The sequence below is a fragment of the Dryobates pubescens genome, chromosome 9 (assembly GCF_014839835.1).
Source record: "Dryobates pubescens isolate bDryPub1 chromosome 9, bDryPub1.pri, whole genome shotgun sequence".
Taxonomy (NCBI): Eukaryota; Metazoa; Chordata; class Aves; order Piciformes; family Picidae; genus Dryobates; species Dryobates pubescens.
This window is the reverse complement of record NC_071620.1, coordinates 37851661-37876855: the sequence shown is the minus strand read 5'-3', so window position 1 is coordinate 37876855 and position 25195 is coordinate 37851661. Positions and strand designations below refer to the sequence as shown.

At 42.6% G+C, this 25195-nt stretch overlaps 1 protein-coding gene across 1 annotated transcript; it reads right to left on the bottom strand.

Moving 5' to 3' along the window:
• Window positions 1-263: 263 nt before the first annotated feature.
• On the bottom strand, window positions 264-19724 carry LOC104304236 (MARVEL domain-containing protein 3). The gene is given in 5 exon segments (XM_009904959.2): window positions 264-1122; window positions 15258-15421; window positions 19087-19199; window positions 19201-19234; window positions 19657-19724. Coding segments are annotated over 5 exon segments (1074 nt in total). The 3' UTR covers window positions 264-427.
• Window positions 19725-25195: the final 5471 nt, after the last annotated feature.

Genomic DNA, 25195 nt, shown 5'->3' with positions numbered 1-25195 from the left:
GGATTTGCTCTGTACAGGATGAAAACATTACCAACACATTTTATATGCTGGAGTCCAGCCCATCCTAGCTGTGTATTCAATTCCTTATGTCATGGGAGAGGAAAGGAAGTGTTTGTTAGCACAAGTTCAGCAGCACTTTGGTGGTGATCTATTAACAGCCTATTGGTGTTTGGATTTGCTCTGTACAGGATGAAGAGATCACAAACACTTTATATGCTGGAGTCCAGCTTGAGCAAGAAACCCTTGCTGAAATACCTGATCAATGTCAATTTTATTACATCAGGTTATAGCAGTATTGTTACACTTGGTGGTTTGGTAACACACTTCAGCACCTTATAGGACAACAGGGTGTGGACTGGTCGCTTGTTTAGCATGTGACACCCAGTGTCTGGTACTCTGGCTCTCTGGCACAGTATCTGAGCTGACTTCACACTAATGTGGCAAGAGCCTGGATGTTGTGAGAGCTTTCAGTGGTTCTGTGGGTGGTGTGGTGGTTTCTGACACTTCTGTCTCTGAGGTTGTGCTGAGCCTTAACCATGTGGCTGTGGAAGGCCCGGACTGTTCGGATAGCAAGGATGCAGACCACAAAGCTGGCAAAGTACAAACAGGCAGCAGCGACACCAAAAAGGCCGACGGCTGCATCACCACCCTGGACCACACAGTTCATTGAAGTGTAACCACGTCGTGCATACAGTCTCTCACGCCTCTTGCAGACTTCTGTGGAGTTCACTTGGCTGACAAAATGCAGGTAGAGGCCAACTGCTATGATGTATGATGTGCCAGCCAGCAGGTTGAAGGCACATTCACCTGCCAGCAGCCCCACCCTCAGCTGTTGGATGGGTTTTGCCCCCACAACAAGGAAGACAAGGGTAAGTACCCCTGCTGCTAAGCTGAAGGAGACTCCACCATACACGCAAGGAGCTCTCATCTGGGTGAACTGCATGTCTAGCTCCCTTACCTCCTGGAGCTCTGTGCCCTCAAAGGGGCTGTATGCTGAATTCAGGTTAAAGGATCCGATGCCAAACCCACCAAAGGATGTGAAGCCTGCAACAGAGGCTTGGGCAGCAGCCACACAAATCAGCACGAGGATGTTAACTGTGATTTCCACAAACTTCAAAATGCCTGTAAGGAGCCAAAAGATGGGAACAGGTGTAAAAATCTTGTGCAAAACGAGGGTGACAGAAGTACACCAGAAGCACAGACAGAGGGCACTATTACTGAGGTAGTCGTCTTGGCTAGAGCTATGGAAGAGCTCTGCTTTAATAAAGAGCAAGAGCTCTTGTGAGTGTGTTTCAGAGGTTGGGCAAGTGACTCAAAAAAAAATTGTCAGTGTGCTTGATAAATGGATCTTCATGTGGGGGAAGAAATCCATAAAAATTGTACTGTGCTTGTGTAATTGCCAAGTTAAGCACACAGGGATTGCCTTCTGGCCTGTAACCACTTGGCATAAATGCATTGAGCAAGAAATACCCAGTATGAACAAAATCCTGAGGTGAAAAGGGATAAAAACCTGAGAAGCTTCTAATGGCTTACAATTGTTTAAGTTCTTTGGGGTTCTTTAAAACTTGCTTACTGCTTTAACTTACACTCTTTTTTTGGTCAAAGTTTTCATTGATTTAAACTTCTTTTCTAATGAGATGAAACCTCCTTCAGAGATAAAAATTTCTTCATGGATCTGAAGTAGTTCTTGATCGCACCAAAAAAAAGGAAAGAGGCGTGAAGGAGGCAAAAACCCCCTTCTATGCAGAGGTAAATTAATTTGATACTGTCATGAGGTCTCTTCTACACTCCTACCTTCAGAAAAAAGCTTTATGACTCCTGAGCTGACTCTTCTTGTTCTTATGTTATGCTACAGTTAAAGGTAACCAAGGATTTTTAAGGGGGTGAAGGGGAGGAAGTGGATAAATGACTTCTTTTTGTTCCACCAGATAGGTGCAGCATCTGTTAGATAAATCTGATTATTCTATGACAGCTCACTAGGGGTCAGACTAAGATTAGTAAACATGATGGATGTTGCACCATAGCATAGCATAGCTAGAGTTGCCTATTCTGGAAATTAAACCCCCTAGTGTATCATGCATGTTGCTCCTTGAGTTCTTAAATTAATTACAGAATGGTGAATCTTATTTCATGCAGTCTGACAGCCAAGAACATAAGCAGCCCAACACCATGGTCCTATATTTGTCTCTAAAGTGGGGCAGATTCTGCAAGTTTGCATACAGATTTGTATTTGGTGCTGCTACCATTGATCACTGCGGTGTTTTCCTCTTGAGCAATGGCTCAAACGCTGTCAAAGCTGTATGGGCTGGAAAATAATGAGCTGAAGCAGCATGCAGGGTATTTAGACAAATTCCTCTTGCATTGCCAGGTGTTTCTAATCAAAGGAAGCCAGTGACAGCCACTATTGAAGGATTATTGGATATTCACATTCTGCCCCTTTATTTCCTTCACAGGCTGAGGTAATAGCATCTTCCTGCTGCTTGCTTTTCATGGAAAGGTGTTTGCCAATGTTTGACAAGAATCTTTGGCCACTTCAGAAGTTCTCTGCTTTCTCTTGTACCCAGATTGGTCTTAGTTCTGCTAGTGCAGCTGTAGGTAGGTACCAAGCCCATTCAGATCATGGCCTTGCAGACTACCCCAGAAGTACAAAGAGAAGCACTGATAATGGTGGCAACACCTAGGAAGAAAATACCTGATGCTCAGTACATTTGACGTTGTGTGTGTATATATAGGTATGTATACACAAGTGCATTCACATAGAGATTTCACATTCTAGAAAGAATTAAGTAGAGCAGTCAGAGAAGACAAAGTGCTGTTTTTGAGGAGGAGATAAGTGTGGAGTTAAGTGTGTGTGTTCTTCAGAAACAATGTTGATTTTTGCATGACCAGTGTGCCTTTTCCTTGACACTTCCTCACAACCATTTCTGTGAAGCAAAGCAATAACCATGCTGGTTACCAAATCTGTTCAGGAGGCTTGACCTATTTCAAAGGAAATATTTCTGAAGGTACATGTAAAGAGAAATTTAAATCTTGGTCCATGAGACAGGATTGGGAACTCCTTGTACCAAATTCAAACTGCAGCCAAAAGGCTCGATGTTTTTAATGGGCACAGAGTCATTACTTCACCAGGACCGTTCAAAATATTGTGAAAGAATAATAGCTGTACAGGACATTCGTTGGAACTGGATCAGATATTTTTGTCTGCTCAGCTGAGTTGTACAATATGCCTCCCAAAAACAGGGAGTCAACTTAGGTCCTCAGGGCCCTTACTGTTTGACACAGAGGGCCACCGCCCTTTTTAAGGGCTGACTACTGATTTCATAGATGCTCCATCAGGAAGCAGTTCTTACCAAGTCTACAGGGAGGAAAGCCTGTTTGATTAAAGGAAACATAAATTTTAAGTGTTTGGGAACTTAGGAGTTGGGAATTCATGGTCAGTCAGTCTTCTATCATTGTGTTCAGAATTTCCTTTTTCTCTGGGACTGGTGTGGCACTCTGCTCTGTTGAGCATCAACTTTTCCTGTACATTAGTTTGCTGTGCTTCTGAAAAAGGCAATTTTCTGCTGTTGTATTCAGCACCTGCTGCTAACCTCCCCACGTTTATAATAATCCCAATCCTCAATGACACTGCTCCAAATCTTTATTCACACAAATTCTGTACACAGTTCCTCAACTTCTGATTGCTAGTATCGCAGTAGGGCTGGCAGAATGTGTCTGCTCATGGAATGACAAATATGATCAGTGTAGGTTTACTGTATTTTTAACTGCAGCAGAAGATGCCTTAAAATGACAGCCTTGAAAAAACATTAGGGGATTCAGGGTAGACAGGTTTTGTATGTACTTAAGACAGTTTTCACATATGCCTGCTATAGGATTGATTGGAGTGACTAAACAATGGAAAAAGATTCATTAGCAGCTACTCCACCAGTTATACACATCACACAGTTTAAAAAAAAGCATAATTAGAAGTGCAATAGCAAAAGCCTCCTGTAGTAAAGAAAATCCCCAAATGATAAGCAGTATGTAGAACCAGTTAGGAATTACAAGTCTACAGTGACAGCCAGCAGGGGTTGTGAAAATAGCAAACAGCTTGTGGAAATCTTTTAAGGCTTTGTGCATTCATGAGGGCTTTGAAGGAAATATTAAGCCCTATAGTATGTTCAGATCTTGATCCAGACAGCCCAAAAGCCTCATGCAACCTGTGGTATTTAAAGCTGATACCCAATCCTACTGTAGTAGTACAAACAGGATGGACAGACATGAGAAGAAATAGCAGGGCAGGTAAGTTTTGAATCTTAGCTCTGCCTAGGTATGCTAGCACACACATACTGACCTGCTTCTAGCAGTATATTGCTAGATGAAAGGACTGAGTTAAAAGCCATACTTCTGAGTCTGTGCTGCCATTCCTGCTTTCACAGGCTGATTAGCTCTGGCATCTTAAAGAGTTATAGCTGCAGAAACTAGACTGCCAAAAGGTCTTCCTATGGGAAAGTTACTTATCTCTACAACTATTCCCTAATCCTGTGCAACAATGAAGACATTGCAAGACTTGAGTGTGAAAGGACAAAAGGTCTGAATATCTCAGAATTCCACTGGTTTGGTGGGTAGGTTTTGATTTGGTTGCTTGGGGTTTTTTCTGGTTGGGATTCCACACACACACCCCCGCTTTAGACAGACCCCAAAATCTTGGTATCTATCTAAAATGTTACTGACTTGTATTAAAATTATCAGTGAACAGTTCACTTGGTATGAACTAACCTGCTCCATACATGTAGCTCATGCAGAGCTACAGGCTGGGGTCAGAGTGGCTGGAGAGCTGCCAAACAGAGAGGGACCTGGGGGTGCTGATTGACACCTGCCTAAATACGAGCCAGCAGTGTGCCCAGGTGGCCAAGAGGGCCAATGGCATCCTGGCCTGTATTAGGAATAGTGTGGCCAGCAGGAGCAGGGAGGTCATTGTGCCCCTGTACTCTGCATTGGTTAGGCCACACCTTGAGTACTGTGTCCAGTTCTGGGCCTCTCAGTTTAAGAAGGACATTGAAACACTTGAACATGTCCAGAGAAGGGCAACAAGGCTGGGGAAAGGCCTTGAGCACAAGCCCTGTGAGGAGAGGCTGAGGGAGCTGGGATTGTTTAGCCTGGAGAAGAGAAGGATCAGGGGTGACCTCATTGCACTCTACAACTACCTGAAAGGTGGTTGTAGACAGGAAGGGGTTGGTCTCTTCTCCCAGGCAACCAGCACCAGAACAAGGGGACACAGTCTCAAGCTGTTCCAGGGGAGGTTTAGACTCGAAGTGAGGAAAAAGTTCTTCACTGAGCGAGTCATTCGTCATTGGAATGGGCTGCCCAGGGAGGTGGTGGAGTCACCGTCCCTGGAGGTGTTCAAGGGGAGACTGGATGTGGCACTTGGTGCCATGGTCTAGTCGTGAGGTCTGTTGGGACAGGTTGGACTTGATGATCCTTGGGGTCTCTTCCAACCTTAGTTACACTGTGATACCAAACAAGTAACAAGATTCACTTCTATTTCCTTTTTCATGCTTCTTTCCAGCACTGCTTTTCACTAGTGAAGGTGAGGAGAATGGCTGCAATCTAAAATCCAGTGGATGTTGCTGGAGCTTTCCAGAAAGTAGTTTCATTCATTCCATAAAAGTCTGCAATAGATAGTACCTTCAAAGTATCATATTTGTTAACTTTGAATTGAGGTACGTGCTTTGCTATTGCCACAGTATTAACCCACTGATCAATGGGTTTGTCTTCTGACAAATAATGAGCTTAAATGCTCAGCAAAGCAGGCTGTTAAGGATACAAATCCACAGGCCACTGACCTTACTCTGATGACTTCTATCCTTGGCTGGATAGTCATTACTTTTCTCCTCTGTCCAGTAATAACTCTAGCCTAGCATTAGACCCTTCCATGGGCTGTTTTAAAAAAATTAAAATGGCAGGAAACAATTCAACCCTTTTCTTGTGTGCTGCTGTGTTTTCCTGCAACTTTAACAACTTGAAGTGACTCACAATCTAGCCGATGAACAATCATGTTGCCATGAGTTTAGCTGGGGAAAAATAAGTCAGGATCATAGAAAAACCAGAAACTCTCTTTTTCAGGTGATTGTGAGCTGTTAGAGCTGCCTGCTCTGCCTCATGAAACTACACTGCAGCTGAATGTGAGGTACCTAGCAACTCAAGTGCGTGCTCAAGTCTCGTGTCAGAAGCTGTGAAGAGGCATTTCCATCCCAGCATTGTGGCAGGATCACAGTACGTGCGCCTATGTGTGTACAAACAGTGACATAGTCAGTTCGTGTTTGTTCCTGTGTTTCTGCAGCTGACAAGACTCAAACTGTAGGACAGTCAGTTCTGACTCTGCTGAACCTACCCTAATAGAGGAGAGCCATCAGAGTGTCTCACTCTACTGCATCTCAGCACGGTAGTCACTGTTTTTCTACCTCTGTTGACTACACATGGACTCTTTCCAAGGAAAAGACTCTCCTGGTATCGTTCTCTCCCCTTGAGTTAACATCCCTATGTACTTCTGAGGTATTTTATGTTCCTCATTCTCCATTCTGGCTTGCTTTCTCCCTTTGCTTCCTCTGCAGGCCACATACTGATGGGACCAGCAGTATGCATCTGGCAGCCCAAGGCATGCCCAGCTGCCCCTCTCAGACACTTGGACTCAACAGCAGGACAGCAGTGCTGGGATTCGCACAGGTCAGTGGTGCCTGTGTCATATCCCATCAGGGGTTACTCCAGGAGAAGGGAGGAGAGGAGTGAGAGGCTACAACACATGCATTAAAAAAAAATCATTCTCCCAGCCATTCTCACTGAAAGTTGGGGTAGCTTTCTGTTTTTCAGAGGCAATTTTTTTTCCTCTCAAAGGAGCAGACAAGTGTTTTGACCATATATATAGTGACGTACAAAAGCAGCAGTCAGACCTGAAAAGAATCTCAAAGGCCGACATTCTCTTGCTAGTGCAGGTTTCACATTCCTCACAATGAAGGCACAGCTCAATGTGCAGCTTTGGTTACCTCTGCTGAACTGAGTTGATGGCAGGAGGAATAGATAAAGAGGAAGGTGGAAAAAATGCCAAAGAAAAGAGGGAGTTTGTTGTGCTTTTGGAAGGGGACAAAAATGTAACAAGTGAGGAGGAAGAGTGAAGAACTGAACAAGGGAAATGAAATGGAGAAAACAGTCACATTAAAAATAGTACATCTGGATGCAAAGTATTAACACACCTTGCTATCAATATTAATTCCCTCATGTATGCCAGTACACAGCAAGAACTCAGTGAAACCAGTAAAAAGAATTCAACCAACTTCACTGATGCAGGCTCAGGGCAATACACATCTTTGTCATAAACAAACAAATCCACCCCATCCCACCACTGGTTTTGTAGGTTTGTCTTCTTCAGCCAGCGGTGAGATTTAGCTTTCACTGGATTATGCTAAATGGCATGTACATGCCAAACACATTTATAGTAATGTGAGAAATCTTTCTTAATGGAAATTGATGGAAAAATAGTTAAAAACTGGGAAATTGAATGATTTATGTACTTTAGAAAGAAACATTATTATTGTATTTTAGTAAGTTGCCCCTCTTTACTCAAAACAGCCACTCCATGAGGAAATCTCAAAAGGAAATCTCCTGTTTTACACTGTCCCATCCTCTAAACAGGGCTGTTCAATTTTCACAGGAAAGGGTGGACCTTATTTGTAGAACTACTGCATCAGCCTCTATCCCCATAGTTTCCCACCACTGTTTGACACAAAGACTTACTTGCCATCAAGAAAGTTTAGGTACAACCCAGCCTGTGCCTGGGAACAACAACTTTGGTTTACTTGTTCCCAGTAGTTCTTTAAAGCATAATTTCTAGCATGTTTCTGATTTCTCTCCTGTTAACCAAGCATGAGTCACCCTTCATGATCTTGGAAAGGATGGGAAGCAAAAGGTCTTGCATTAAACTGTAGCACTTGGCAATACTGATTTAAATACAACAGCTGTAAACGGCTGTGTGTGTATTTGTAACACAGGTTGGTCTCCACACGGTGATCTCACGTGCTGCGTTTCAGGAAACGGCCTTTTTTGCCTGATGTACCCATGGTTCTTTCAAACAGCAAATGAGTATTTTGTAACAAAAGAAACTTGCAGGAGTTTTGAAAAAAGAGTTCAGAAAACAGTGAAAACCCCTTGATGCTTATGCCAACTTTCCACGGCCACTCCCTCCATTTGAACTGAAACGGAGCCACCTTTACAAAGCCCAAAGATTGGAGTGTTATTGCTCTTTAAGTAATCATAGTCTGCCTGAAGGCAGGCCAGGTTGGAGGCTTCTGTGAACCTGAGCTTCTCATTCACTTTACCAGTTGTAGGTTGTCACACTTGGTTAGCAACATTCCTGCCTGGGCGGATTTTCCTTCTTTACACGAGCTAAGATCTTCTGCTCAAGAAGTGGAGCTGCATTCAGTAAATACTCTGCTGTATCAATTAACTTTGAGAGCCACCTTCTAAAAGAGAAGAACTTTTCTTGCTTCCCAGAATTTGGGACAGATGTGGGGAAAAGATAAACCTAGTGGTCTTCCAATCAAGATGGTGCAAGTTCTGTTCTATAGTGGTGGAAAACACACTTAACTAAGATTTCCCAGTCAGGAAGTGCAGACTAGAGTCTAACACATACCTAACAGCTAACATCAACTTTGCTAGTTATCTTCCCCTGCCAACTTGAGTGAGTCTTCTCAGCTGTAGTTCTCCCCTGTCTAAAAATAATAGTGTACATGTTAGCACAGGGCCAAATGGGGGATGAAAAAAACCTTGATATAAAGACTAGGGCAGAGTGAAGTCCCATATTTTGGCAGGGTAATGGTTTGCTAAAGGGAACATTTAGCATCTGCAGCTAGTGTAGTTCCCCTGTATGTTTTTATAGAACTAACTGCTCATGGCTATTTATATTGCACAGCAAACAGGACTTACCTTCAAGTGAAATACTTCAGAGCACAGAAGTTACCTGCAGCTCTTTCACTATACCTTGTTTACTGTGCAATTTTAATGATGCATTTTCAGTAACTGGTATTATTTTAATCTGTACAGCTCCATCCAATTCTTACAACTAATATCATCTGTCTTCACAATTACAGGATTAAAAAACTTGATGACAAATTCAGTCTGTTAGTCATCCTGTTTAAAATACATTTTGTAACAGCTAGGGGTGGGAAACCATCCACTTACTATGAGACTATAGGGGACCTTAGTGCTCCCTTCTTAACAGCAGAAATGTGTTGAGATTAACTGCCACAGGAACAGTGTCTGACAGATTTGAGGACAATTTAAAGGAGCAGGGTATGGTAGACTGTAGGGGCTAAATGTGAAGAAGGTGACTCCAAAATACAGTAATTTCTAATCCCATTGGATGCCTCCATAGAAATGTAAGGATCCTTCTGACCACTGCTGAAAAGATCTAACATACACTGCTGAACACAGTTGTCAAATGCTTGGTTTTTATCTACAAAGTTATCTGCATTCTGTGCATTTAATGACCCTTCAGAGGTTTTGAATGTACAGAACTGTACCTACAGGATGTATTTTACTTCAGTCCAATGCCTCTTGCTAGACCACTAATCTTCCCCAATATTTCCACAGCATTAGAAAGGTTATAAGTACTCAGCAAAATACTTTGCCCCTTCTGTTCCTAAATCCGGCTCCAAGCAGAAAAGTATCAGGACATAATAGAGCCACATAGAAGCAGAATAATGATTATAAACAATGACATAAATCAAACTCAGTGTCTACCAGTGTGAACCCTATGTTCAGGGTGACTTTTCATCTCAGTATTTTTTCTAGTCTATGAGGTTTTGCCAGCATGTATAGCTACAGGGGAAAAATTGAACTGTTCTGTAAAAACAACAGTTTATAAATGTTTACATTTGAATTAATGCTGGTTTGTTAAGGCATGAACATATCCTGGAGAAAGGCATTGTTACTCCCTCATTTCCTCCTCCAAACAAATTCAGTTTGTTACTTCCTCCTGGCTATGCTTGAAATTTGAGAATTTTCTTGTTGCTAACCATAATGCTGTCTTTTTCTGAGAGGAAATTGGTCTGAAGGTTTTAACAATTCTGGATGTTAAAATGTAGGCTGAAGGCATGATTGTTTGGAAGAGCCTACAACATGCTTAAGAAATCTGATGCTATTCACAGTGCAAAGCAGTATTCATGGCAGCGAAGAACAGAGATTCAGTTATACTTGTTTCCCCACAGACTGTTTTCTAACCTTTTCAGTGTTGTCTCTATTAAATGCCAAGTGGGTTGAAGAATTTTTTTACAAGTTATTAGCTCAGAAATTATGACCAGTACAGTACAGTTCTCTACATGGCAAAAGTGCAGGCATTTCCTAAGCCATATACTGACCAAAGATAGGAGAAACTTAGTTTACCTTTCATGTTTATGCAAAACTGAAGGAAGTATCTCTGGCCAGCCTGATCTAGTGTGAGGAGTCCCTGCCCATGGCAGGGGGTTGGAACTAGATGATCCTTGTGGTCCCTTCCAACCCTGACTGATTCTATGACTCTGTGATTATTATGGCATTGCATTGCTCTACCTATTTCACCCCAATATGCATAATAAAATGACAAGTTTTCAAGGTCAAGTGACCAAACATTTATGATTGTCTTGGGTTTGACTCAGATTTTGCTCTCTTAAGGTGAAAGAAGCAGCACTGTAGCCAAAAGCACTGAGTGGTTATACTTTCAAAAGGCCCAAAAGGCAAATATATTTTCAGATTCCACATTTCTACAGCAAAGAGAGAACTAAGAATTTTTGCCTGTGTTGCTAAAAGCAAGCTGAATTGTTTTGCTCTGAAAGAGTTTCTGCTCTAATTATACCCTGGCCAAAAACTCTTGTCTTTATCAATGTGTCCTGCTTTAAATGGCATGCATTTTTGTGCAGAAGTTATAAGATGGGTTTTTTTCCACAAGCAGTAGTTCCTTAGTCGATAAAAGGTTTGTCTTTATCAAGAACAGTTTATTTCTAATTCCCATATAATTATGTAGAGCTTCTAGACAGCTTGACACCAGTCCATAGGTGGTTCCTTAAGTTTCCCCTCACTACTACAGAAACACAAGGTGGCAGACTTCTTTTTGTTCCCTCTTGAATCTAGTATGTAGATCCACATGTGTCATGTCCCTATAGGGAAAAAAACCCACAGCCAAACATACAGAAACTAGACATAAAGATAGCATAAGCGTAACAGGGAAGAGTCAAAAGTTCATTCAAAGGAAGTCACCTGAAAGAAGCAGTAGATATATGAAGAAAGGCAGTCCAAGGGGTAATGCTCTTAAATGACGTAAGTTCCTGTGAGATAAAAGATCCTCTCACAGGTTAGGAGTAGTTAAAAGAAAATAAAGAGTAAGAGGAAACATATAGTTTTCAAACAGTTAGGAGAGAAATCTCTGGGGTTTGCTCCCTGACACTATTTGTGTCTGCTAACAGTCCATTGGGAGTGGAGCTGTAGAGTCAGAGCTGAAGACCTAGGGGCTACGTGGTAGGCATTTTGTGGGGAGAAGTACTTCATTTTAGCTCAGGTTTGGGAAGCAGGACCACAGTTACACGTCACCCTTGGACTTAGTTTTACCTGAAGGAAATACAGTTTGTGCATCCTGAGATTGCTTTGCAACATGGCCCAAGGAGCTCTAAGTGAGGACTCCAAGGAAAGCCAGCCAAAAGTACACACGAAAATAACACAGTAAGTGCACAAACTAATGAATTGAAAAGAGTGACAAGTGAAATGGTGAAATCTGTTTTCATAATCACAACAAAGTCTTCCTGACTGCCAATTGTAAAAGTGGTAGGCTGCTGGGAGCTCAAGCTCTTGAACAATCATTGTTTTGTTAAGCAACCTCACACTTCATGCATGTACACAAACCACACCCATCTACACAGCACACAGATGGGCTCTCTACAAGTCCTTTCCACTTAGGAAAGACATAAGCTAGCCTTCTCTGAAAACATTAGCTCAGTGGTCACTACTTATTAAACACCACACAGAAAGCTACGAAGCGTTGGGTTAGGACTACAGAGACAGAACATTTTATGCAGGTGTCTGATTTGTTTTGGAATTTGTCTTGGATTCTGAGTTCATTTTTGATGAGCCCATCTCAAAAAGGGACAATGGATATGGAAAAGGTATGAGGCTGGCAAGCTAAGAACAACTGGAAAAACTTTGTTCTTGATGACAAACTTAACTATTCTCTAGTCTGAGGAAGCAATAGGAACATAGTGACAGAGAGAAAGGGAAGAGTTCACTCTACAATCATAAATCTCATGGAGAAACTAAATACTGCCTCTTCAAGTGGTACAAAACCTGTAGAACTTTGATAATCTGGGGGCCAAACATTCAAAGGGGGATTCAGAAAAGGTTTAAATAAATTTGATAGGGCTGTAAAGGCATATTAAATTTAACAGAAGTGAATGCAGTTCTCCAGTTCAGAACATTCCACCAATCTGAGGTTTCCAGAGTATTCATAGAATCACAGTATTGTCAGGGTTGGAAGGCCATGGGCAGGGACACTATCCATTATATCAGGTTGCCCAGAGCCATATCCAGCCTGGCCTTAACTTCTAGGGATGGGGCTTCCACCACCTCTTTGGGCAACCTGTTCCAATGTCTCACCAGCCTTGTGGAAAAGAACTTCTTCCTAATGTCTAATCTAAATCTCCCCTCCATTAGCTTGGATCCATTCCCCCTAGTCCTATCACTACCCAACACCCTAAAAAGTCCCTCCCCAGCTTTCCTGTAGGCCCCCTTAAGATACTGGAAAGCCACAATAAGGTCTGCTCGGAACCTTCTCTTCTCCAAACGTGAGGAGAGCTCACTCTGTACTGGCCCAACCTCTTTTGGTCCTCCTAAATGTGCACTCTGGTACATAGTTTGAAAAGATGTGTAATTAAGTGCCTTACATGTTCCAGTACTACTATGCACGTGATCCTACCTGCATAGCTTTGAAATAGATATTGCTCATGAAACACTTGAATGTTCTTTTTCCCTTCTGTTGTCAAGATGAAAGGATTAAAAGGAGCAGAATGTTTTGAAGTTTCTTAGATAGTATCAAATGTCTCCACTGGCTAAAGGGATCAGTATTAATTGTTTCTTCCATTGTATCTGGATTTGGTTTATTTTCTTAACGTGGTTGTGGGGGTAAAACCTGCAACGTGGCCATGGGGATAAAAGCTGCCTACAGCTAAGGTATTTGAAGGATCCCTGCCTATTTCTGAAACTCAACTTCAGTGTTTCGGGATATTGTTGGCAAAAAACATGGCTGAAGAGGGAAATATCTGGGTGGAGCAAATACTTTTCAGAACTCTGGTTGTTTAGAATTCCCCTCCAGTTTGCCAAACCAGTCAACATGCACAAAGAACATAAGTATATTTCCTGGGTAAAATGAAACAGTAACAACCACCCCACAGTGAAAGCAGACTGATGTTCATATTTCAGTTGCGGCTTTGGAAAAGGCTGTGCTACATCACTTGTTTCCCAGCCCTGTTTCATACCAGTTTACTTCAGAATTATGATGATAGGGAAAGGGGTTTTTCCCAGAGCGCTGATAAGTCATTGGTGAAGGAAAGTGATGGTTAAGAAGTATTTAGAGGAAGCCATAACACGTGAGTTGGAGCTCACATGTACTGACATCCAGTAAACAATTCATGTAGCTTTTAATTTATAACATTTACTGTGACTGCAGGGATTTGAGAATTCTGCATAACAGTTCTAGGAAATTCTTAATCTTTTCAGATCAAACTGGGGAGTAGCACTCTCCTAATCTTATCAACCTTCAATATACTTTCATTTAAAAAATTAAACTGCTAATAAAAGGCTTTATCATCTACATGATTGATTTTTTCCCCTTCCACTGCAAGCTCAGACATTAAATTTTTGGAAAATACTGAGCAACACCTGGGGGATGGGTGGGAGTGCAATCATCATCATCAACTGATGCATCCAAAACTAGGCCATTGTGAAAATGTTAATGATGTTTCATGCACTGAAAGAAGTTAACATGGGGGCGATAAACCCCAGCAAGTCACACTAAGCTATCTGTTACGTCTAAACAACCAGTGAAACTGAAAACTGAAAATAACTTGTCACTTTCCTTTTCCAATTTTGTGATAAAGCAGGGAATTTTCTAGAGCTTCTACGACAAGGTAAAACAATTTGCTATTGTTGAAGAAGAGACCGCTGATACAGTTTTATCAGGGATGAAATATCAGTATGGCTCTGCATTATTAAATACACTCGACTAACTGTTGGACTTAAACCTCAAGATGGAGAACCAACTGTGTACAAATACACAGCACATATCTGTAAGAGAAAATAGTTCAGCACACTCTTAAAATTGTTCATAGACTCACAGAGAAATATTTGTGTGCTATTTAACTTTTCCTTGTGGAGTAAGGAAAGAATCTAACATTATGTATTTTCATTTGTATCCAACAACTAAACTCTTCATTAGCTTCTCTACTGGAGGACACTGAAAAGCTGTTCATAGGCTCCAGCCAAAGACTTGGTACCCAGCTGCAAGTTTTAACTCAAGACTACGGTGGGCCTTTCCTATGAATAAGGTGAGAACTTGCATTGTCCTGGAAAAGGGAAAGCTTTAAAGGAGTAATGGATGCTTTGGGTTTTTTTGTTGGTTTACAGGAATGAGTTTACTAAGAGTTACGGCTGTTTTTCTCCCACAATAATGCTAATTTCTCTGCTTCTTGTAGTTACTTTCTAGTTAAGAAAAAAAAGCAAGTTACTTTTCAAGAGCTGCTTTATAGGATTCCTGTCCATGAAACAGTTTTGTCTCTTGCAGTGTTGCTTTACAAAGATGTAACAGTGATGACTGGATTAAAGCCACAGTTGATAAAAAAACTGAGAAGATTGTGTCAGAAATAAACTAGCATCAAAGCTTCAACAGCTATCTTTAAATTGCCTACAGATGCAAATACCTATTCCTAACTCCTAAAGGTTAACACTTGCTGCACAACCCGAGTGATTACCTACTCTGATGCTCTGGATGCATGTTCTGGAAGTGTGTTTTCAAATCTTTCCTTTAAGATGCCTAAAATGTGCTAGTAATCTGTAGTCATTAAATTGAACTCCCTCAGTTTCTGGTTTGGATTCTTTAAAAGATTCCTCTATCTTTATTTTGTTGTGCTTCTAAACACAGAAGCCAAAACCAAGACAAGCCCTTCTAATGAGAGGGGTAAATGGCAGGCAGTAATAATCTCACATACCTCTTGTTGTGCATACCTTTGAACACTTCATTGAGAAGGTTTCCTTAGGAGGATAACACTCTGGTGGTGGGCTGAAATATTCTCCTGCTGAGGTTTTAGAGCAAGCATCTGAATGAACAGTAGCAGTCCTGGAGTGCTGGCCAGGTTGGATGTCTTCTGTTGATCTACAACAGTTTAAACAACAAATGTATGTTAATTAGATCATGCTTGCTCTCTCTCTCTCTCCTGAACATTAGAACATGAGAAAGTGGAAGATGCTCCTATTAGTGGAACCAGCTAGTCTGCTTCACAGGTATCTCATCTTTCTTTATTTTGAAAGCAAATATTCCCAATCCTTGCATAAAGCCATGCTCATAAGGATATCTGCACCTTGATTCTTCTTATCTGAAAAACTCTGTACTCATGGTTGAAGTGTGTAAAATAGCATGACTATGTCGTGGGTAAGCATTTTATCATGTTGGTACTTCAAATTACTGTGGCTCACAAAGATGCCTTTAAAAAACCAAAAAGCTATTAAAAGAAGTAGATGAAGATTTTTTAAATGGAGATTGGAGGGAAACCCTATTTAATTGGGTTTTTTTGAGGTGATTGATATTTAATGAGGAATCCAAAATTGATCCTCCCCACAAAAAATCAATTTCTTCTGTCTCCAATTAGACTCTTCCTTTGGATGCTTCACCAGGGATTGTCCACTTGGCTGCAGTGACATACAGCTCCACGTCTGAAGCCTGATGATTTCTGAGGTTGGTGAGATTTAGACTGTCCTATTGGAGAAGTCCTATTTGCCTTTTTTAAGCTGAGCTAACACTCAGGTTGAATGAAACATTGGTTGTAAATTGGTTTGTGTCTGGTCTAATTTAAATGTTCTCCCTCATCTGAAGAATCACACGATGCCTTTTTCAAGGTACAGCTATGTGATTTTGTGACTAAAAGGTATTTCAGTCCTCATTCAGCATTACATTTTCAAAAGTCTTCTTCCTGTTCATTTTTTATCTCGAATTTCTTATTCAGCATTTTCAGCTACGGTTTTGTTTCCTGCACTTCACTAAGGTTTACTTTAATCCACTTCCAGATTCGACTTACAAATATTATCTCATTCATCTACATTAAATCGTGCTCTTTGTCATTTTTACATTTTAAGACATTTAATAACAAGTCCAATATGAACATCTCTGGTGTGCAGCTGCCAACAGCTCTATTTGGCCAAAACATTTCTGATTTTTCTGACCTTTGTCCTGTGTCTTGTGCAACCACCAAAGCATCCTGCGCAGCTGTGTCACATAAATTAAATAAACTGTGTGATTTATAAGACTTCCAGTTAACATGAAAGCAATCCCTTTGGTACTTCTGATGCAGCTGCTTCTCTCTATTGTATCCTGCTATTTGCCAGAAAACAAAACAACACAACAGCAAAAAAATTATCAAAAAACCTCCTAATGTTCAGCAACAAGAATATAATTAGGAAAAAAAAATCCTTTCTTTAAGAAGTATTTTTTAGGCTCTTTATTTTTTTTCCCCTCACAATGGCCACCTTTGCTCCTGTTTTTCTTCAAGATGTTCCAGTTCTGGCCAGTGCAACTTTTTCTCCTCAGTAATGAGATCATTATAGGAGTTTCAGACAGAAATGCATTTGGAACACAGTCTGGCTAGAAAGCTTTCCTCATAAGGAGCGAAACCACCAGGCGCCCAAATTACAGCTTCCACTACACATTTCCCATCTAATTCATTATAGTATCTGGAGGTCTTTTGGTCAATCAGCCTTACAAAAGCAGCTGGTTTTGTTGTGAGAGCTAGGCAGGAAATGCTGTTTTGTTGAGCCAAACACTATCCCAACAAGGGATGGAAATGTATTTGATTTGGTTGTAGTGGGGGCTAGTGCCCCCAGATTCTCAGCCTGACTCTTAAGAAATACCACCACGGCGATTACCGATTTGTAGCTACCATGTCCCTTCCTCTAATCCCTGGTGGATACAAAGATGTTCTATTGAACAATGATGATCTGTTGGCTTTTGTGATGTATCCACTAATTTTCAGGCTATGTGTTGAGTAATTTAAAACTAGCAGCAAAACCAGGATGTCCAGAGAAGTGCTTTAAGAAGTGGTGCTTTAATTTATAGCTATCCTTGCACAAATTGCTTAAATTCTGCTATATATGAAAAATCCACACCAATAGCCCAACACCTTTTTCTCTTTTTTCCCCTCCACATAGTGCAGTTAATACATTGCTACTCTCATTTCTAGTATGTTCAAAGTAACTTAACTATATCCCCTCCTGATTTCAGCTTTGGCTAAGGACAGTAGTTCTGTCTCTGAGGATGATTCTTAGGCTGACCTTTGTTCCCATTTATCTCCAATTCATCATGATTTAAGTGAGACAGAGGAAGAATTTATTAGCTATTTTCAAAATGCAATAGGATTAACACCATCCAAATGTTTTATACTTAGCCATCAGTACTCCTCCGAGTCCATGCAGTACTCTTCACTGATGCTTTTATTCTGCTTTTCATGCTAAATGCAAGGGAGCATTTCAGTATGACAATTTTTCAATAACATTATATTTATCTCCTCTCCTTCCTTGCCTCCATTCTTAAATTATCCTACAATCATGCCCGCAGAGACTAACTGGGAATGATGAATACCTTACTGCCAATTTGACACTGGTGTTTAGAATTACAGACCTCTCTCCCACAATGCAGTCACTTCAAGGAAAGTCCTTAAAGGAAAACATCCTTTGCTCACTTCTGATATGCTGTAGGCTGTCCAGGCTGGAAGTAGCAGTGCAATATCCCAAGAATGTATTTGTCGCTTCAAACCTATTAGTTGTTCTGCTTATTGTGTTGACAGGGGCTGACCCACTATCAAGTGACACAAAACAGCTGTAAGATACTTAAATACTTACTTACTAACTTTGATTACTGAAATTAATTTTGGTTTAGATTAATATGAATTTGTTCAGAGATGAACTGGAGCAGCTGGAGAGTTCAGTAAGTTCATCCCCATGCTGGTCTCCCATCATGTAGCGTTCTCATTTAAGCAATGCATTGTTTGGTAAGCCACGTCTTGTTGTCACCTACTGACGAGCTTCTTCAGTAACTGTACTAAAACAAATGGCCATGCTTCACCTACTTGTGACCCAGCTTAGAGAATCATTTAGGTTGGAAAAGACCTTTAAGATCTTCAAGTCCAATCATTAACTCTGCACAGCCAAGTCCACCAATAAACTACGTCACTAAGCACCGTATGTACATGTCTTCTGAATACCTTCAGGGATGATGATTCAACCACTTCCCTGGGCAGTCTGTCCCAGGGTTTGACAACCCTTTCAGGAAATGCATTTTTCCTGATGTCCAATCTAAACCTCTCCTGGCACTATTTGAGACCATTTCTGCTAGTCCTATCACTTGTTACTTGGAAGAGCAACACCTTGCTACAACCTCTTTCAGGTAGAGAGCAGTAAGGTCTCCCTTACCTCCAGACAGAACAAGCGTTGCTTCAGCTGCTCCTTAGAAAACTTGTTCCTCAGACCATTCACCAGCTTCATTAACCTTCTTTGGACTACTTAAGCCAGTTAACCCCAGAAAATCACAAGTCTGCCTGTGCTGCACAGCCTATCTTTCTGCCCCTTCTCAAGCTCAATATAAAGAAAAAGGTTAATTTTCTACGTGTAAAGTAGCTCCCTGATTCTAAATGTGATGTGCTTATGCTTCGTGATTTCAAGGCTGAGTAAATACTTTCTTTATTATTGGAATATGAAAGTATTTAAAAGCAGGCAAAGATGATGACATACATTACAGACCTGTGGGGTTTCTCTAAGGTAATAAAGACATACCTTCCATTGTACGCGTGAAGTTTTCTCACTCTTCTGTCTTCCTCGTATCTGTGGTTCTCACGGTGCCTGTTCTGCTTTTCCTGGTATCGCCTCCCGGCATGAGACATCTTCTTTTCTTACATGTATTCTTTCCTTCTAAAATAACTTCCTGAGCCAGAGAAATAAAACTCCTTCATTTTACAGCTCTACTTAAAGTTACTCATTGACCAGCACTCACATTCATTTCATGCTGATTCGAAACTTAGTAGACTTCCTTAAAAAGAGAAGGAAGTCGAACCCTTTAAGCTACATACAAGTAAACTAACTTCACTAAAGGAGGCAGTTTTCCCTTGCATTTTTCTGTTAATTGAGGAATTGTAATACTTCTATAGTCAATAATTATTGTGCTTAGCTTATTTTCTGGGCCTGCTCTGAATTTCCTACCCTTTGCTGCAAGGACATGTGTGTGGTATCCACTAAGAACATGAATTTTGGCTTCTCTGGTGTTGTCTCTTACACAAAACATTAGCCCCAGCAACCACCAGTGCATTCAGTGAGAATGCATACAACTGCCATGGACAGCAGGCAAACCCGAGAGTGCAGGTCACAGCACAGGGCACCACCTTTGTCCGGGAAGTTTCCAACAGGAGGGCAACCATGGCTGTAAACAGAAGCAGCACCACATGCTACGTGAGATCTGGATAAATGTCAGGCATGGGCAAAGCTGAGCCGGGCCAAAAAATAAGTTGGTGAGAAAATACGTTTTTGATAATTTGTTATTAGCTATTACAGGGATGTTATTTTCTGAAAGCGTCCTTACACTTTTGTGTACAGTACATTTAAGCCCAAACCTGTAAAATACAGAATTGCAGAGTTTAAACATCTAAGCAATCTTGATTTTCATTTGGCTTCATTGCAACTCTTCATCATTACTGCAGCAATGCCCGCAGTTGATTTAATTTTGACTGATCAAGCTGAGGACTTGCTTTTAATGGCTTCCATCTCCTTTATTTGTACTTGGCTAACAAAGAGTGAGTGTCTTCTGCAGGAGATGAGGTCCTCTGCTCTGGCCAGAAGCCATTTAGCAAGAAGCAGCCCTGCACTTTTTCCCCATGGGTGGCTTTTGGTGTCGGTCCAGTCACCTCCACCCCACCACGACAGCAAGCCTTCACCCTCCGGGCGCGACCCTGCCGGCGGGGACCCGGCCTGAGCGCCCAGAGCTGAAGCCGCGTGCGCTGCCCCGCGGCCGCCGCACACCCTGCAGCTCCCCACGTCCCGCTGGGGAAGGAGCGGCGCCCTTCGATATCCATCCGCCGGACAGCAACGGCCCCGTGTCTCCCGGCCCTCGGCACCCTGGGGGCGAGAGTCTGCGGCCCCCACCCCTGCCGCCCCTCACCTGAGGGGACCGTGGAACTCCAGCCCGCCTAACAGACGCTCCCGGGAGCAACCGGGCCCGCCCTTCCTTCGTCCCTTGGTCCCTTCGTCTCTCCCTTCCTGCCCGCCCACCTGCGTCCTGCCTCCCTCCTAGGGCGGGCCAGGCCTTGGCGCAGGTGCTGCCATCCCGCCGGATCGCGGCGCGGCGGGGCGTGCTCCTTCCTGGGGACGGAGAGAGAGGCACCGCCTGTCCCCTGGGCTGCTGTTTACCTGCATGGAATATGGTCCCTGGTCGCTGTGCACCATAGTGTTGAGGAAGAATGTGGTAAGCAGTGCCCTAAGATCTAGAACGTGAAGGTTAATCAAGTTGAAGTTCAAGGGTCCCACCCGTTATCTGGGTTTGTTTTGCTTTTAAAAGTCAGCTTCATTGACGCGCAGTGCACAGGGCGGGAGGCCCTGCTTCGGGATGCACGAAGGACAGAGGTGAAAGAAAATGGGGGGAACTCACCAGGAATAAGTGGGTGGGAACAGGCTGTCTTATGCTCGGCATTGAAAAGGGAGGCAAACAACCAAACTCTTCACTGGTGGAAAGCTGTATTTTAGCTAAGAGACTATTTGAATACATAGAGTCTCATTTCTGTGAAAGCCCTCCCTGCAGTGGATCTCCAGGGGCTGGAGAGGTGGAGCTGCTCTTTACATGAGGGAGCTACTAGAATAATTGAGCTCTGTCCAGGAGTGGATGTCGAGAGTTTGAGGGTGCGAGTTAAGGTGCAGGCCAGCACGGCCTGTGGGTGTTCGTTGCAGACCACCTGCTCAGGATGAGGAAGTGGATGAGGCCGCCTACAGGCAGCTGGCAGCAGCCTCGCAATCACAGGCCCTGGTTCTCGTGGGGGATTTTAACTACCCAGATGGTTGCTGGAAGGCCTACACAGCCAGCCAGCCACAGTACAGGAAGTTCCTCCAGTGCATTGATGATAACCTCTTGATGCAAACGGTGGCTGAGCCAACTAGGAGAGGAGCACTGCTGGACCTAATATTCACTAACAGGGAGGTTCTGCTTGAAGCAGTGAAGGTTGAGGGCAGTCTTGGCTGTAGTGATCTTGAGATAGTGGAGTTCAGGATCTTGTGTGGTAGGAACAGAATACCAATTAGGAAAACAACTTTGGACTTCAGCAGGGCCAACTTTGGCCTTTCCAAGCAATTGCTAGGGGAAATCTCATGGGACAGTGTTCTAGAAGGCAAAGGGGCCCATGATAGTTTATTAATATTCAAGGTCCACTTCTTCCAAGCTCAAGATCAGAGCATTCCAACAAGTAGGAAGTCAAAAAAGGGATCCAGGAGATACATGGTTAAGTAGGGAACTGCTGAGCAAACTCAAGTGGAAGAAGAGAGGCTACAGATCATGGTCATGGAAGGAGGGGCTGGCCACTTGGGAGGAGTATAAGACTGTTGTCAGAGGATGTAGGGAGACAACTAGGAAGGCTAAGGCCTCATTGGAACTCAACCTTGCAAGGCAGGTTCAGGACAACAGAAAGGGCTTCTTCAAATACATTGCAGGAAAAGCTAATGGCAGAGGTGATGTAGGCCCACTGCTGAATGAGGTGGGTGCCTTGGTGACAGAAGATGCAAAGAAGGCAGAGTTACTAAATGCCACCTTCATCTCCATCTATAGTGCTGGTGACTGTCCTCAGGAGCCCCAAGACCCCTGAGGCACCAGAGGAAGACATGACAAAGGAGGAGTTTTCCTGGGTTGATGAGGTCTGGGTTAGGGAACAGTTATGTCAGGACATGGGTCCTGATGGCATGCTGTCTCAGTCCAGAGAGGCAAAGAGACTCAGTTCTTTTGAATATTCCTGTGTTATGAAATTGGAGGCACAAACAAGGCCAAAATATCAACAGCAAGGCTATTTGTTAACAGAATAAAGTGAACAGAAGAAGAGAGAGAGAGGAAAAAAAAATGAAGAGGGAGAGAAAAGGGGTAAGGAATTATATTACCACCCCCCAAGACAGTTTGGGTCTGGAGAGGAAGGGTGCTGCTGCTTTGGCATGGAAGAGGTGTCATCCTTGTTGGCTGTGCTGTCCTCTGCTGGAGGTGGGGAGGGAGAGATCCTGAAGTCCAAGTCCTTCTCTGAGCAGCCTCTGAGGGAGCTGGCAGAGGTCATTGGCAGAACATTCTCCACTGCCTTTGGTAAGTCATGGTGGACAAGGCGCAATGGGTGGAAGATGGAAGCATAGGAAGTTCCGTGGAAACATGAATGTTTTGGGGTTTTTTCACTGCAAGAGTGACAGAACACTGGAACAGGCTGCCAGGAGGGGTTGTGGAGTCTGCTTGACTGGAGATATACAAAACCTCTTGGATGCACTCCTGTGTGATCTGCTATAGGTGATCCTGCTCTGGCAAGGGGTTGGATGATCTTTTGAGGTCCCTTCCAGTCCCTAATATTCTGTGATTCTGTGAAAGCAGTCTGGAATACTTGCTCCAATGTGAAAAGACAAACCAGAAAACCCCCAAACAAAAATCCAATGTAGGTAGAAGGTACAAGGTCTGTAAACAGAATTCCAGGGACAGATTTCTCCATCCAGCCTGGCAGGGCACCACTGGAGTCTATTCAGGCCAATGAGAACCCTAAGCTCCTAGGGTCAGCAGGACTTAAAATCAGCTTTTGAAACCTGAAAAACTGTTAGCATTAAAATTTCTCCCTCATTTCTTAACAATCCTTTCTCACAAATTCCATCTCTGTTGTGCTGAACTTGGGCAAACCCCTGTCTATCTTGGAGACTATCTGCAATCCTATGCTTAGCTTTCTATAATTTGCCACCTAAATGTAGAAGTATTTCATGACTGAAATTTGCCCTCCGAGTACACATAGACAGTGTGCACTCCTGACTGCTCTAAAATTCACCGTGCTGGATCTTCATGAGGTGCCCTTGTCTTAACCAGCCTGGAGGTTGGTTTTAATAGTCTTGGGCTTATGATTCAGGATGTCAGCTTATAAATTGCACAAAGCTGCAGTTAAAGGAGCTATCTGGCAGCGCCTGCCTCTTCCCTGCCTCTTGGCATTAATACCTTACATTCCCTTTTATATTAGTAAAATGTTTATGAAGTTTTATTAACATGGTTGGAGCTCTTGCTTCTTTTGCAAGAGGCAAGAATTATTAGCAATCTGCCTTCTCTCTCAATCTACTTTCCAATCTGGCATTTTTCTTTTCTCATCTCAAATATTCCCTGTTTCTCAATAGGGGATATTTGTTTTGTGGTGAAAACCACCAGGGCTGGAGTCTACACTCCTGGCAATCATTTGAAAGATTTCTTGTGCATAGGAAATGTATGAATGCATGGAGAGCTGGGTTCAATAACCTTAAAAGGTATCCAAACATTTTGTTCCTGATCAAGTGCACCCCAGAGCTATTTACATCTGGTTGGTCTGGCTAGGTCTGTGATGCTGGCAACTGTATGCACTGAGAAGGGGAAAGAGGCATTGAATGTAGGTACCTAGTTCACACAAATGATTTGTCACAGTTTCTTTTGACCTCCTGAAAAAGAAATCCAACAGTGGCATCCTGTGGCCCAAGCAGTTCATGGCAGGTGGGTCTGGTGTAGGACAGAATCTGCCTCCAAGGTCTTCCTGAGCCGAGTGGGAAATGGACCAAGTTATTTCTAAGTGAGCTGACAACAAAGTCTCCAGTAAACCAGTGCCTATTTTCAACTTGAAGTTCAAAGTGGTTATCTGCTTTTTGACAGGGTATTTCCACCAATTCACCTTGCATGCTGCTATTTATTTTTTTCCCAAAGACTTTGGTGTTTGGGACAGAGAGGATGACTTTAGTCATGACCAAGGAGACGGGGCTTCTGTGTTGATGTCTTTGTGCTGCTGAACGTTTCCTCAGAAAAAATGGAACAGAGGAGAGAGTGAGAGTGCCATGTTTTGAACTAACCTGCAGTTTAGTGTGGCATACTTGTTCTAACAATGAATGTTTCATGAAAGTCCATGGCAAGAAGTCTAATAAGAGTTGTTTTCCCTCACACCAGCATCATATCCGAGTGGTTGCTCCCACACTGTGTGTGTACATGTATGTATATGTCTCTTGAGTTTTTCAAAGTCCTGGCCTTTACTTGTGGTACTTGGACAGATTGTGATTTGCTTAGTTGATCACCAGCAGCTATTGGCAGCTATGACTACAAGGCTCTCTGAAAGCTTGCAGGCATGTCAGAAGGCACATTAGCAAGGACCGTACAGGCTCACCTGCACTCCTGTGGGCAATTGCTAGGGAAGCTGCTGAGGGCCTCATGTTTTACTTTTCCTCTTGTTTTTACAATGGCTTCTCTTCTGTAAGAGAGGTGGTATTAAAGTGAAGTCTTTTAAAACCTCTTCCTAGTTCTTACATTTGCATGCAAAGGAATAAATGCTCCTGAAGGCTCAGCATCAGGCAGGAGCTTAATCGTTGCCTTTAATAACCAGTGAATACTCATTTGATTTTTATGAAATTGCTTAACTGAGCTTGCCACCAGAGGTTCTTGCCAGCATTAATCCCTCTTAAAACATGAAAACAAACACATGTTAAAACTGACTGCAACTCCAGTGATCTTAACCCCTGTTCTTTTTTGTCAGTTAAACTGACAGCCAAGATAAGAGGAGCCTGTGTTGGTATTGTCTCTTGCACAACAAGCCACTCTTGACAAAAGAAGCAGCCTCCTGTCAAACGAATTTCCTTTACAACTGCTGAGGAAGTATTTTTAGTTTCATCTGATGTTCTT